This window comes from Haliotis cracherodii, unplaced genomic scaffold (genome assembly GCF_022045235.1).
Source record: "Haliotis cracherodii isolate W230 unplaced genomic scaffold, xgHalCrac1.p SCAF_14, whole genome shotgun sequence".
NCBI classification, from domain to species: Eukaryota; Metazoa; Mollusca; class Gastropoda; order Lepetellida; family Haliotidae; genus Haliotis; species Haliotis cracherodii.
In genome coordinates this window covers 34,740,414-34,756,743 of record NW_027266269.1, presented here as the reverse complement: position 1 = coordinate 34,756,743, position 16,330 = coordinate 34,740,414, and the positions used below count along the sequence as shown (strand labels likewise).

Below are 16,330 nucleotides of genomic sequence, written 5' to 3'. Positions count from 1 at the left end.
CAAAACAGTCTGTCAGGCATGTGGCCTTCCCCAAAGCCTTCTATTCTCATCTTCCCAAGGCAAGGGTGTTATCAGACTGTAAAAAGTTACCAGTAATGTCCCTGCTATGTCTCTCCTATAACCAATCAGATTCCACCTCTGATGTCTGATTGCTTCAAACAAAATGGAGGTGCTCTGTCAGAATCTATCTAGTATTATCAAGATATATATTGTCATATTTTGGGTCTTACTTCACAAAGTAGATCAAATCATGTGAGCTTTGTTCCAGTACAGGGCCCACTTGCACAAACTGATCTTAGCGCAAGGGCTATCTTAAGCCTATGTTTAAAGTATGGGAATACTGCACAACTCAGGTAGTGTTTGTGGGTGGAGTTAGATAAACTGCAATACTCACTGAATGTTTGTGGGTGGAGTGAGATAAACTGCAATACTCACTGAATGTTTGTTGGTGAAGGGAGATAAACTGCAATACTCACTGAATGTTTGTAGATGGAACGAGATATACTGCAATACTCACTGAATGTTTGTAGATGGAGCGAGATATACTGCAATACTCACTCAATGTTTGTAGGTGAAGGGAGCTAAACTGCAATATTCACTGAATGTTTGTAGAAGGAGCGAGATAAACTGCACTACTCACTCAATGTTTGTAGATGGAGCGAGATATACTGCACTACTCACTGAATGTTTGTAGGTGGAGTGTGATATACTGCAATATTCACTGAATGGTTGTAGGTGGAGCGAGATATACTGCAATATTCACTGAATGTTTGTAGGTGGAGCGAGATAAACTGCACTACTCACTGAACGTTTGTAGGTTGAGCGAGATATACTGCAATATTCACTGAATGTTTGTAGATGGAGCGAGATATACTGCAATATTCACTGAATGTTTGTAGATGGAGCGAGATATACTGCAATACTCACTCAATGTTTGTAGGTGAAGGGAGCTAAACTGCAATTTTCACTGAATGTTTGTAGATGGAGCGAGATATACTGCAATATTCACTGAATGTTTGTAGATGGAGCGAGATATACTGCAATATTCACTGAATGTTTGTAGATGGAGCGAGATATACTGCAATATTCACTGAATGTTTGTAGATGGAGCGAGATATACTGCAATATTCACTCAATGTTTGTAGATGGAGCGAGATATACTGCAATATTCACTCAATGTTTGTAGATGGAGCGAGATATACTGCAATATTCACTCAATGTTTGTAGATGGAGCGAGATATACTGCAATATTCACTCAATGTTTGTACATTGTTGTAGGTGGCGCGAGATATACTGCAATACTCACTGAATGTATGTAGGTGAAGGGAGATAAACTGCAATTTTCACTGAATATTTGTAGGTGGATTGTGATATACTGCACTACTCACTGAATGTTTGTAGGTGGAATGTGATATACTGCAATATTCACTGAATGTTTGTAGGTGGAGCGAGATATACTGCAATATTCACTGAATGTTTGTAGATGGAGCGAGATATACTGCAATATTCACTGAATGTTTTTAGGTGGAGTGAGATAACTGCAAAACTCACTGAATGTTTGTAGACGGAGCGATATAAACTGCAAAACTCACTGAATGTTTGTAGATGGAGTGAGATAACTGCAATATTCACTGAATGTTTGTAGATTGAGCGAGATAAACTGCAATACTCACTGAATGTTTGTAGATGGAGTGAGATAACTGCAATATTCACTGAATGTTTGTATATGGAGCGAGATAAACTGCAACACCCACTCAATGTTTGTAGGTGAAGGGAGCTAAACAGCAATATACACTGAATGTTTGTAGATGGAGTGTGACAAACTGCAATACTCACTGAATGTTTGTGGGTGGAGCGAGATCAACTGCAATACTCACTAACTTGCTGTTTCTAGGTGGAGAGAGAGCGGTGGAGGAAAGAGATGGAGGCACGGGTGTTGGCAGAGGTGGAGACGACCGTGAAGGCGACGGAGACAGAGTGGCGCCTTCAGGAGGAAGAGGAGAAGAAGAAGATGAAGGAAGTATTGGAGGATGAGATCGGAGGACGACTTCGTCAGGAGGTGGGTGGCAGCAGGTGCTCTAGAATCATCCTCAGGATAATCTTTAATCCTGATGATTAGGTGGGGTGCATGGAAGTCCCAGTCGCTGTGCAGAGTTGGTTCCCTTGTGAAACCTGTGATTGTGGGTTCGAATCCCCGTTCGCCCTGATTATGTTTCTAGTTTGTCAGCACCATACCCGTGCTTGTGAGTTTCACTGAAGTGGTAAACATCTGAGACCTGCATCACTTTGGACTTTCCTCCCACATTAAGCTGACACACACATATAACTGGAATACTGTTAAAAGCAGCATTAAACCAAACTCACTCACTCACTCACTGATAGTTGGACTTGGTTGGGGCAGAGTTGCATCCCTTAGACTACCAGAACATAAATTCGAATCCCGGTTCCTCTTGATTGTAGATTTGTCAGCGCCAAACCTATGGTATTTGGTTTCGCCAAAGTTTCAAACAAGTAAGACCTGCAGGCTTTCCCCCCACATTATGCTAACATGCCAGGGCAGGGATAGAAATTATTAACGCTCACCCGAAGGCCCGAGGCTAATTAAAATTACCTTGGGCTAATAAAATAGTAATTCTGCTAGCCTGTTGGGCCTGTAGGTTTTTTGACAATTATTGTAAATTGTCCCGTGTCCAACTACCATGCTGGATCTTTGGCACAACTTTACCAGTCTTTAAAGCTAGAAAAATGAAAGTCCTAACTTATAAGGACTACCGTATTCGACGTAATAAGCGCCAACGGCCATATTTTCTTATATTTTGGCTAGTGAACAATCCCGATTGATCAATGTACACAAGACTTATTTATTTGCGTATAATACGCACTCGTGTGTTATATGCACCCTTAATTATGGGCAATTAAATTCTGGAAAAATATATCTCTCGTATATAAACATTTCAGGCTGTCAGCATAAACCACGAAATATATCTTTCAACTGATTTTTTTTTCCACCAAAATAATATTCTAATAAGAGCCCACTATTTCTAATTTTGAGAGTGCCCTGGGCGCTTATTACGTCGAATAGGGTAGTAGCCTTTTGCCAGTCTAGCAGAAACAAGTCCTCTCAGCCTGTGGGCTTGTTTGGTTTTTTAGTTAATTTCCTTCCCACACGGAAACTAACGTACTGTTGAAAACAAACAGTTCAAAGCGGCATCAAACATTCCCCAAGAATGTCAAGAACATTTCCCAGGAACATTCCCCAACCCCATCCCATGCTGGGGTTTTAAGGCAGAATATGTTGCTAGCAGGTGCACGTCTTATGAGCTGGCTGGGTGTTACAAAGTGGAACCTTCGAAGCGTCAATCTAAAGATTGGTTTGATTTAGAAAAGTATTGTTTGCAGATGAACCGGGCTGTCGAGGATGCCAGACAGGAATGGGAGAAGAAACACCTGTCCCAGCATGCAACACTTGCAGCCGGCCAATCAGCAGCTGAGGTCACCAGGTCAATCTTGGAGCAGGTATGTACAAATTTTATCTGGTACCTGGAGACCACCTCCGTGGTGTAGTGGATAGTGCGTCTGTTCGGAGACCGCTTCCGTGGTGTAGTGGATAGAGCATCTGTTCCGAGACCGCCTCCGTGGTGTAGTGGATAGAGCGTCTGTTCGGAGACCGCCTCCGTGGTGTAGTGGATAGAGCGTCTGTTCCGAGACCGCCTCCGTGGTGTAGTGGATAGAGCGTCTGTTCGGAGACCGCCTCCGTGGAGTAGTGGACAGAGCGTCTGTCCAGAGACCACCTCCGTGGTGTAGTGGATAGTGCGTCTGTTCGGAGACCGCCTCCGTTGTGTAGTGGATAGAGCGTCTGTCCAGAGACCACCTCCGTGGTGTAGTGGATAGTGCGTCTGTTCGGAGACCGCCTCTGTTGTGTAGTGGATAGAGCGTCTGTTCGGAGACCGCCTCCGTGGTGTAGTGGATAGAGCGTCTGTTCGGAGACCGCCTTCATGGTGTAGTGGATAGTGCGTCTGTCCAGAGACCGCCTTCATGGTGTAGTGGATAGAGCGTCTGTTCAGAGACCACCTCCGTGGTGTAGTGGATAGAGCGTCTGTTTGGAGACCGCCTCTGTGGTGTAGTGGATAGAGCGTCTGTCCAGAGAAAGCCTTCATGGTGTAGTGGATAGTGCGTCTGTCCAGAGACCGCCTCCGTTGTGTAGTGGATAGAGCGTCTGTCCAGAGAAAGCCTTCATGGTGTAGTGGATAGTGCGTCTGTCCAGAGACCACCTCCGTGGTGTAGTGGATAGAGCGTCTGTCCAGAGACCACCTCCTAGGTGAAGTGGATAGTGTGTCTGTCCAGAGACCACCTCCTTGATGAAGTGGATAGTGTGTCTGTCAACAGACCACCTCCGTGGTGTAGTGGATAGTGCGTCTGTCCAGAGACCGCCTCCTTGGTGTAGTGGATAGTGCGTCTGTCCGGAGACCACCTCCGTGGGGTAGTGAATAGAGCGTCTGCCCAGAGAAAAATAACTTCCATGTTTCCATTAAACAATACCAATAATTACAAAGATTGTATAATGTTTTTACTCAATATACCAGGACACAATACAAATATTGCATACGTCTCGGAAAAGATTTGTTTGTTTGTTTTTAAACGCCGCACTCAGCAATATTCAAGCTATATGATGGCGGTCTATAAATAATCGAGTCTGGCCCAGACAACCAGTGATTGACATCATGAGCATCGATCCACACAACTGGGATATGATGACATGCATCGACAAAGTGAGCGAGCCTGACCACCTGATCCCGTTAGTCACCTCTTACAACAAGCATAGTCACCTTTGACGGCAAGCATGGCTTGCTGAAGACCTATTCTACCCCGGATCTTCCTAATATGTATCTGCCTCTGACCAGGAGGTGGAGACGCTGAAGCTGGAGAAGACACGCCTGGTCACTGAGCTGAAGGAGAAGGAGTCTGCATGGTTTCAGGAGAGACAGACGCTCAACAGCCAGAAGGATGCGGAGCGACGCCAGGCCATGAAGGAGGTGGCGGACCAGTGTGAGAGAGACTACAAGGCATTCATGGAGGAACACCAAAACACCCTCACTGAGGCCCTGCGGAACAGCCGGCAGCAGCAGGACCTCATGGAACAGGAGAAGGTAGGGACCGAGGAGAAGGTCACAGTCAAATGCTAAGGCTATAAAAAATAATAGACTTGTTTCTCAGGCACCACCCACATCATCATCATTATAAAGTTCGCTGCACGTTTTGTTTTTATTTCCATTTTTTTTATTTCATAAATCCTTAAATATTCCAAGTCCAACGGTAGTCAAATACTGTATTCCAGGATTTTACTCATCAAGGAATACATTTTGTAGGGAGGCCCTTTCCCAGGTTGATTTTACACAACTGTTTATTTGGTTACATACTAGCTTGAACAACACACACACACACACACACACACACACACACACACACACACACACACACACACACACACACACACACACACACACACACACACACACACACACCCCCCAAATTTTTAAATATTCAAAACAAAAAAAACCACACCCACCTGACCCCCGGCACTATATTTCCAAAAGCCATTGCCTGAGAACCGATTCTTTTATTTTTTGAAGCCTAAATTTCACTGCAATAAATAAAGGAGTCACAAGTAGCTATGGGAAAGAACGCAGTCTTTATGTCCATCCTGTTAGGCGGCAACCATGTGAACTAGGGCTGGGACGCAACACCAACTATGCGATCTGATCCATATCAAGGTACCTTGCTGACAATCTGATAGGTATCACAATGACTGTACTTGCATGTGCTCTTTTCTGTGGTGCGTAAGCCATGTTTTTCATAGACATGATGGCCAAATACCTGGCACACTATCGATTTGCAGTGTCAAGTATGGCGCAATGGATAAAAATATTTACGTTTTCACTACTCAATTTCACTAGTAATTAGTGTATGGTGTAACATTAAATCAAGAAATATATTTGAGGTAAGAATCGATACTTTTTACTTTGTGTGCGAATGTGACTGATACTTTCATCGAGAAATAAAAAATTGAGATCCACCGATGCATCGATGTATCGTCCCACTACTGATGTGAACGATGAGTAGAAATACACCGAAACATAAATAAGGGTTGATAATTGATGAGAGAGAACTGATTATAAATGGGGGCAAGGAGGGTGGCCAAGCAACTTACTTTGCAGAGTTGTGTCCCTTAGGGGTGCCAGAAACCTGTGATAGTGGGTTTAAATCCCAGATTTATCCTGATTGTTTCCAGGTTCTCATTATAGATGTAATTATAGAGATTGATGATTGAGGTGAACTATTTGTCAAAATTTTGACTGTTTCTGCACCCAGAGGGAGCTGCAGCAGCGTTATGAAGAGCTGACAGACCTGAAGTCTCGGGAGCTGCAGACGGGTCAGAGTGACCTGTCCACCAGCATCACTGTAGATGGAGACCTGGAGGTGAGTCAGAGTCAGGGTGATGGCCTGTGTCACTGTAGATGCAGACCTGGAGGTCAGTCAGGTGATGACCAGTGTCTCAGTAGATGAGAACCTGGAGGTGAGTCAGGTGATGACCAGTGTCACAGTAGATGCAGACCTGGAGGTGAGTCAGGATGATGACCAGTATCACTGTAGATGGGAACCTGGAGGTGAGTCAGGTGATGACCAGTGTCACAGTAGATGCAGACCTGGAGGTCAGTCAGGGCGATGACCAGTGTCACTGTAGATGAGAACCTGGAGGTCAGTCAGGTGATGACCAGTGTCACTGTAGATGCAGACCTGGAGGTGAGTCAGGATGATGACCAGTATCACTGTAGATGGGAACCTGGAGGTCAGTCAGGTGATGACCAGTGTCACTGTAGATGCAGACCTGGAGGTCAGTCAGGGCGATGACCAGTGTGACTGTAGATGCAGACCTGGAGGTCAGTCTAGGTGATGACCAGTGTCACTGTAGATGCAGACCTGGAGGTGAGTCAGGATGATGACCAGTGTCACTGTAGATGCAGACCTGGAGGTGAGTCAGGGTGATGACCAGTGTCACTGTAGATGCAGACCTGGAGGTGAGTCAGGGTGATGACCAGTGTCACTGTAGATGCGGACCTGGAGGTGAGTCAGGGTGATTACCAGTGTCACTGTAGATGCAGACCTGGAGGTGAGTCAGGGTGATGACCAGTGTCACAGTAGATGCAGACCTGGAGGTGAGTCAGGGTGATGACCAGTGTCACTGTAGATTCAGACCTGGAGGTGAGTCAGGGTGATGACCAGTGTCACTGTAGATGCAGACCTGGAGGTGAGTCAGTGGGATGACCAGTGTCACTGTAGATGCAGACCTGGAGGTCAGTCAGGGTGATGACCAGTGTCACAGTAGATGCAGACCTGGAGGTGAGTCAGTGGGATGACCAGTGTCACTGTAGATGCAGACCTGGAGGTCAGTCAGGGTGATGACCAGTGTCACTGTAGATGCAGACCTGGAGGTGAGTCAGTGGGATGACCAGTGTCACTGTAGATGCAGACCTGGAGGTCAGTCAGGGTGATGACCAGTGTCACTGTAGATGCAGACCTGGAGGTGAGTCAGTGGGATGACCAGTGTCACTGTAGATGCAGACCTGGAGGTGAGTCAGTGGGATGACCAGTGTCACGGTAGATGCAGACCTGGAGGTCAGTCAGGGTGATGACCGGTGTCACTGTAGATGTAGATGATCTTGATGTCACTGGTTTCCCTATCCCTGCCTCAGAGTCAGACTTTAACCACTTCGGTGAAACCCGCGAGCACTGGTATGGTGCTGACAAACCAAGAAACAAAATCAAGGCAAATCGGGATTCGAACCCACGTTTAATATTTTCTGGAACTCCAAAAGGCAAAGCTCTGCACAGCAAGCTTGTCCATCCATTGTCTCTGCTGAAATACAGCTTCAGTATTGCTAGCCTATTAGTTTTATGGGTGATAAGTTGAACATAATGATGGATTTGACCAAATTTGGTTTCAGAATAGTCCATTATGGCAATTAAACTTTGAATAAAAACTCTTTAAATTAAAGAATATATTTAGCGAATGCAAATATGATTATGACTAATGTTTCCCGATAACTTCAGATGTATGTATGTATTTTTATGAGAAACTATAGTCAAAATTTGTGTCATGAAACAAATGATATTAGACTTACAATCATGGAGAAACAAGTTTCTTTATCCACGTTGTGGAATGTTGGGATGACGAAGAATAAGATACCAAATTATTTAATAAATTAATAACCTGAACTTTTACAGACCTCCATTTTGGAACAAGAAAGAGAAGTGTGGCAGAAGCAGACGGACAAATTAAAAAAGTCCATTCAGAGTCGAGACTCACTTCTGAAGCAAGCAGACGCACATATGTCGCAGGAAGTTCAGCGGATGCATGGGGAGCTAGAAGCTGCGTACCAACAACAGCTGGAGATGGAGGTACACAAACTACAGGAGCGTTACCAGTCCGAATTTAATGATTCTCTACCAACGAGCGAACACGAGATGGGAAAGATTCAAGTTCAGATCCAGAAAATGGCTGAAAATTTTGAGAAAGAAAGAGCTTCATATATTCGTAAGATCGAACATTTGGAAGATCAACTGGCGGAGAAATCTCAGCAGCTTATTGACTTGGAGCAAGAACAGGAACAAGAGATGAAAGATGAATATCAGAAAGAACTTGACCGTCTGCTGCAAGAAAAACATAGTTTGATAGAAAAGATTGCATTAAAACAGTCAGAATTGGATGAACGAGTGAAAGAAAATGATAAATTACATGCCTCTGTGAAAAATATGGAATCAGCTTATAAAAATGACATGAAATCCCAGAAAGAGAAGTTTGAAGACATTAATAATCGTCTGCAAAAATCTGAGAAGTCGTTACAGGAAGTGAGAAAAAAAAATTCTCTGGAAAAAGAGGAGTTAAAAAACGCTCTGAGTGAAAGCGAAGCAGCCATGGGGAATTTAACGCAGAAAATGATGGAACGTCAGAAGACGAACACGATGGCAGTAGAAGCAATGAAAAAACAACACAAGCTGGAGAAGAAGGAGTTGTTGAAGCAGTTGAAGAAACGAAGTGACCGCACGATGACCAGCACGCCTGTCCAGGTCAGTTTTAGAGTTCAAAATTTAGCGTAAAATTTAATGGTGACTATTGAGGCTTTTTTGTATTACAACAGTACCCCACACTATTGCAATTATATTGTGATAGTCGTCCACTATTGCAATAGTATTACGATAGTAGTGAACAGCGTTAGAAATTGGCACCAGTCCTGTAGTCCTTACCAAACTGCCCAATGGTAAAGGTATCCTAAGGACTAGTAGAAATTGGCCAATTTTAAGGGTTTTGCTGTATGTTATCATTATGAGGACTAGTGGACAAAAACTGTTAGTTTCTACCCCTGAGTGAACCAACTTTAAGGCTTTATAACACTGTCAACTGTAAATCGTTAGTGTGCTAGGTATTTTGACATCCTGTCTATGAAAAGATGGCTTACGCACCACCAATAAGAGCACATGCAACTATCGTGATACGTATCGGATTGTGAGCAAGGTATCATGATACGTATCTCACAGTTGTCACAGCCCTATAAATCATAGCAAACGCGAGGCAAATAATTTGGGTAATATTTGACAATGTTCTTTTTTTACAGACAGAAGAATCTGGAGATATGATGTTGGACCTGAGATCTCAATACTTGGACACAGTTGACAAGATCAGAGGTGAGTTACCACAATTTGAATGCCTGGTGTATTTACATTGGACCTGACTAATAGAAATACAATATTGTAGTTACCAACTTCAGGGCTGTTCCAACTGGTCACACCATCAATTAGCATGAATGAATTCGTGTTTGTGGGTATTTGATACCAGGAAGGACAAGCCGTGATAAGGTCCGTTTTGTTCCAAAAGATCTGCACATGCCTACTTTAAGAAATGGGAAAATTATTTTGTTAATTTTACGTTTTTGTTAATATATTTCAAAATGTTTCCTGAAGACCTCTGAAATCAGACAGACAGACAAATGTATTCGGTACTTCAGGCCACTGGCCCATATACAATGGAAATATACTATATATATATTTGCATGCTGAGTACATTTAATAATGATTTACCGTTCAACACTGTGTTTCCGTTCGAATGTTCAAGACTTGGAAGAGAAATTTACCTAAGCTTTTTATAATTTGTTTGTTTTCAGCTGAAATAAGTCTTCTAAAATTCTCAATAGAGGGAGGGGTGACGAGACGCTTGGGAAAAGAGTTTCTTCTTGCTCTAGAATCAGGATCCTCTGAAATTTATCAAATTGTTCAGAGTTTGTGTTTCTTAATTTTATTATGATTTCGGATAAAAAGGGACAAGGGATGTGAGGGCCTTTGCTGACCCGCTTAGTTTGACAAATTTTCAAGTTTGGGAAAACTTGCTATTTTGAATGATAAACTTTTATTAATTGTTTTGTTTATGGCAACACTGTTTGGACATTCATTGTTAAAAATATATCATAAGTTTTGTTTGCTGCTTGTTGAAAGCCGCACTCAGCAATATTCCAGCTATATGACGGCGGTCTAATTGAGTCTGGATCAGACAATCCAGTGATTGACATGAACATCGATCCATGCAACTGGGACCAATGACATGCATCAGCCAAGTCAGCGAGCCTAACCACCCGATCCCGTTAGTCGCCTCTTACGACAAGCATAGTCACCTTTTAAGGCAAGCATGGGTTGTTGAAGATCTATTCTAACCAAGAATAGACACAGAACATATCAGGACTAGAATTTTCTGAAAAATTGACTTTGAGCACTTCTGTCACTGGATTTGATGTCTAAAACTTGGAAGTGTAAAAATGTAAATTGCTAGCCATCACTCATATATTCTGTTTTCAACTTTACTTCCAATTTAAAATTTGGCAGTTCTAAAGGACATATAGAGCAGAATTACACCTTGCCCTCTGGCCTTGATAATCTCCCTTATTAATAGATTTAGACATCCCTTCTGACTTATAATTATTGTAATTGTTCATAATCCTGTTTTCAGAGGACGTTATGCAGCATATTACCCAGACCAACCTGCGAGCGGCTGATACCGTCCGCACTGGCATCACCCGCGAGAAGCAGGTCACGGTGACCCAGCTGAAGCGATTCTACCGAGTCAGCATCCGTAAGATTCTACAGAACGAACTCATAGGGTGAGACAACTTCACATTCAAATAATTTGAATGTTTTATTGCAGTTGTTTTACAAACCACTCTGTTGCCAACGTGTTGTAATTAGTCCCATGCTTGTCTTAGACTGATAAGAGGGGGCACGGGTGGCCCAGTCGTCTTAGGCGCCGCGATTCGCTGTGCAGAGTTGCATCCCTTGGGCATGCTAGAAACCTATGATGTGGGTTCAAATCCCGGTTCGCCCCAATCGTGTTTCTAGGTTTGTCAGCACCATACCCGTGCTTGTGGGTTTCACTGAACTGGTAAACGTCTGAGACCTGCATCACATGGGGCTTTCCTCCAACATTAAGCTGACACGCCGTGATATGACTGTAATACTGTTAAAAGCGGCGTTAAATCCAACTCCCTCACCCACTGATAATGTCATGTCAGGGTAATAACAAGTACCATCTCTTAACGTCTCTACCACTAGACTACGGAGGTGGTCTAAGACTGATGAGGATTGGGACTGGGTGCTTTCAACATGTTGTCCATCTTTCCGAGGCAAGAGTGTCTACTAACCCATATCAAAATCTAGGTTTCACCCTTGCTCTTTCAAGATGACTTTTCTTTCCTAAAACAGACACGATCGGGAGAGGACTATCATGAATATCGATTGTCCAATCAGAGAACGTTTTACATATAAATATCCAGGTTCCACACTGCTTTGTCATTCACTACAATAGTCAGATAGTGCCTTAATATTTTGGAGTGTGGACTTCATTGTATTTTAACTTTAACTACTGAACGCTTATTGCAGTGACTGAGATGGGGTTCTATTTTTAGATGACCCATGTTGAGCGTTTCATATTACCGCGAAGTGCACAGTGTTACTTGATACTGTGTCATCCTTGGGCCTCAATTATGTTACCAGCGAAATGTGGCAGGAATAAGTACTGTCAGTTTGTTTGTCAGGGAGGAAATTGCGAATCTTGTCGTATCTGATTGACCAGGTTGTCACCATCTTTGTGAAGCCATTTGAAATAAGGACAGTGATCTGATTGGATATCGTTTTTTGGAGGCACAATACATACTATATATAGTGTTGCGCTGCGATCAATCCAAGATAAGTCAGTTTGAAAGGGAAATGTGAAAACTAAACATTGATATAGGCTAGTGGAAACGTCCTGAACAATGTGGATCATTGCTAATGCCATGAAGCACTGATTTGCCTGGCCCAGACTTACAGGTGTCTGTAATAAAGCTGGATGTTTTGGCTGACTGCAATATTCACTTTTCCATTGTTGACTGTAATGTTTTCAGCCAGATTCCTCATGCCCTCAATGAGGGGTAGAATAGGTGCTGTTAAAGGCGATGATGCTTGAAGGGATCGGGTGGTCAGGCTCGCTGACTTGGTTGATGCATGTCACTGTATCCCAATTGCATAGATTGATGCTCATGATGTCAATCACTGGATTGTCCGGTCCAGACTCGACTATTTACAGACCGCTGGAATATTGCTGAGTGCAGCGTTAAACAACAAACCAACAAAACAAAACAAAATCTTGTTCTCCTTTAGCTGAATTTCTGCAAGAATGAATAATGGATTAATTCAAATTGAATTTCAGGTCTGATTGACAGAAACACACTTGACAAAAAAGGTTTCTTTTATATAAGTAGCTTTGGTATTGGGTTTAGTCTGTGTAGAACTGTCCCCAGTCTGTGACTGATTGTAAATGTTAGCGGTTCACTGTCACTGTTTCTGTTATCATGGTTATAGCTATATCCTCAAAATTTTATATCTAATATTGTGTTTCTTCATGTGTAGATTAATTTTTAATTTCAGTGATTCTTTTTGTTTGCTACGTGTTTGAAATGTGAAACCTTGAAATTTGGGAGTTTGTTTTTGGGTCAGACTGTTTTGTTTTCTTGTAATACAGACGAGCTTGTCCTAAAATTTGCAAATGTAAAATCTGAAATATATAAAGTTATATTGGTTTAATTTTTGTAAGCTGTTGCTTTATTTTCAAGAGGTTTTTCTTCTTTTAAACTAAATTTGTATGCCTTTTTTACCTTAAAATGGTGACCATGACGATTAAGTCCATAAGATAGAGAAACAAAAACCATGTGCATTGAAAGATTACATTGATCATTCTAAAGGCATGGTTATAAATATAAGACACAATTCACACATAATAAAACAAGAAATTTCCATAATCATGAAATATTTTTTCGTAATACGATTTTGTAATTTGGTCTTGCATTGCAATAAACTGTATCACATTTTTGTGTGTTCAACAGGGCCGACCTGGAAGGGAAACTCGCCTCCATTGATCAGGCCCTTGAGACTCTGTCCATCAGTCTAAGCAGTTCAAGGTCAAACACTCCAGACCAAGAGGTCAAGGCCACTGACCTGTCACAGGCCAAGAGTTCAACTTCGTCGGTGTCTCTTGATGTGTCCAGTGCCAGCAACCTGACGCCTCGCAGTGAAAGTAGTATCACAAGCACAGGGTCTTCATGTCAGAATTACCAAGTGACCTTGTCCCGCGCTGAAAACTCAACAGGGAATGCTGGGACAGGAAGTGATGCAAAACAAAATTCCCGAATGGTGCCCAAGAATGGGAAGGATGTGTTTCCTCGTCCATCTCAAAATCTGTCCCTCTTTGATCGTAATGGATCGCGTATTCTGCAGACGCCATCACCAGTAGAGTCGGAACCTGAAACAAGAGAGTCTCTTTCGGTTTCATTCAGAAAAGATGATGCAAGGTCGTTCAGACCAGTTGATCCCCCTGAGAGACGCACCTCGTCAAGGTCCAAGTCGGGGCACGGTTCACTTCATCCTGGGAAAAGATCGGAAGCTAAACCCAGAGAGCTGAATAGTTATGGACAAATGTACGACAATGATGGATTTCGGAGACCTAGAGAACCCGCCCAAAAGAGAAACAGCACAGATGAGCATCGGGCTCATCGGGGTCAAAGCACGGGTGTTGGTCCTCATCGTGCCCACAGCACAGACATTGGTTCTCATCGAGCCCACAGCACAGATGTTGGTCCTCATCGAGCCCACAGCATTGATGTTGGTTCTCATCGAGCCCACAGCTCAGACATTGGTTCTCATCGAGCCCACAGCACAGATGTTGGTCCTCATCGAGCCCACAGCATTGATGTTGGTTCTCATCGAGGCCACAGCACAGATTTTGGTTCTCATCAAGAACCTCAGCAGGTGAGAGACTCCTCACTGCCTCCAGCAGTGTCCAAGAGACGTCCACAACTGTCCCTGCTACGACGAAGCATGGAGGACGAATTTTCAACCCCCAAACCCTTAGAACCCTTTTCATACAAAGGCATGAGCAAAGCTCAGTCTGAGATGGCCTTGAACGTGTTAGCTGACTTTGAGAACAACCAGGAGGGGAGACGGCAGGTGATGGAAGATGCAGGAAGATCTCCAGGAAGTGTTCGGATCCAGTATAAATATACCCCTCTTCGACAAAGTCTGAAAGTAGGATCGCCGTCCACAAGTTTAATCTCCAACCACAGTTTATCTGAAGGAGATTTGAGAATAGCGGAAGCAGATGAACCAGTGCTTAATTTTCAGTCCATGGGATTAGGAAAGCCTTCTCCACGTAAATTCAACCCTGTGCCTGAAAGATTAGAGAGTGAAAGTGGATATCACACTCCGAAAAAGTCACCCAAAAACTTGTTCGGGAATAAAATGGCTCGCTCTCTTGAGAATTTGTCAGTGTTGGGGTTGACTCTCGAAGAGCAGACACTTGAAGAGGAATTTACTCCTTTGGCCTCACTGAAATCGGACAATGACTCGAGCAGCTTCCGTGCATTCGAGCGTGTGGGAGAGTTTCCCGCTCAATTAGACAAGGGGAGACAACTGAGGGATGGACAGTCGGACAAAGGGAGACAAGTGAGGGAGACACAGTCCTACCAAACTAAGGGCATGACTCATGGTGGAGATCCTCAAGTGACCAGTAACCAATCAGCATCAAGAATTACATCTCGAACAAATGGGGCTCACAGTTATAGAGATTTCCACAAGGAGAGGCAACTCCAAATGTCCAGAGATGATTCTGGCAGAGAGAGTTTTCAGACTCCACCAGTAAATGTTTCAGTCCGAGTTTCAAAGCGCTGATTGAAAAATATTTTTTTCTCTTGATTTTCATATATTGGCCAGTGCTATGGTTTAAGAAATCTGCATGTTGATGTTTTTAAAAACAACATGTCAATTTTAACTATTGTTACTCCACTTATACTTTCTTTTGATATCTTAAATTCTGAACAATTTTCAGACTTGATTGTCCCAAACAAGGTAGGGCCAGCATCAGATAGATAGAATGGTCTTCAATACACTTGCGGAGTGTTGTGGATAGTAAGGTGATAGTCACACCACCTGAGAGCAGGAATTAGTGTTTATGTTTCTTTGGGTAGACTGATCGACTCTCTCAGTGCTATTCAAAATAATGGGAAAATATTCATGTTTGTAAAAAGAAATCATATTTTAACCTACCAAAGATACATGTAAGTAAGAACATCTGTCCACCATTATAATGCTTTGCAGACCATTGTGACGTCACTGGTTACCATGACGTCAAAATCAAATGACATCACTAATGGCTCTGCTACTGAAGCTGTTTGCAGTACTTTTTACACTGAAGTGACTGCTAAATACTGTCTACAAATTGAAAAAGTTGAAAGAATGATGTTGGATGATAAATAAAATCTCACCCTGGTGTCTTTTGATATCAAATATATCAACACTCATTGATAAAAGTGGCAAAAATCCTCGGCAAGCCTCGGATTTCTTCCACTTTTATCAACTCGTGTTGATATATTTGATACCAAAAGACACTCGGGTGAGATACGCTATTAGTCCTCTTCTCATTCCATAGTGGTTTAGTAAAATTGCTAAAAAAAATTATGAAACAACTAGTGTGGTTAGATTGTTACTAGTATTGGACTAACATACTTGTGTCTGTCTCTATCCCTAATATATGTGAGAATGGGTACAGAAAGATGTGAATTTATTTTGGCATTTATTATCGACCCCTTACTCTCTATCATGTGGTTAGTCAGCCTCAGTCAGCATTTGCCCCTCACAACAATTGTACAGTGAGTGAAGCCCAGTGTTATGTCTTGACTCGTTGAGGGGCGGTCGGGTAGCC

General features: G+C 42.9%; 1 protein-coding gene across 1 annotated transcript in view; it reads left to right on the top strand.

Moving 5' to 3' along the window:
- Positions 1-15,868, top strand: part of LOC139461212 (centrosomal protein of 152 kDa-like) — a 50,062-nt gene extending 34,194 nt beyond the window's left edge. Inside the window, exons 20-27 of the mRNA XM_071242813.1 lie at positions 1,895-2,059; positions 3,400-3,516; positions 4,902-5,147; positions 6,370-6,477; positions 8,284-9,126; positions 9,672-9,741; positions 11,054-11,204; positions 13,461-15,868. Of these exons, the coding sequence (XP_071098914.1) occupies positions 1,895-2,059; positions 3,400-3,516; positions 4,902-5,147; positions 6,370-6,477; positions 8,284-9,126; positions 9,672-9,741; positions 11,054-11,204; positions 13,461-15,300 (3,540 nt within the window). The 3' untranslated portion in view covers positions 15,301-15,868. The remainder of the gene's footprint in view (positions 1-1,894; positions 2,060-3,399; positions 3,517-4,901; positions 5,148-6,369; positions 6,478-8,283; positions 9,127-9,671; positions 9,742-11,053; positions 11,205-13,460) is intronic.
- Positions 15,869-16,330: the final 462 nt, after the last annotated feature.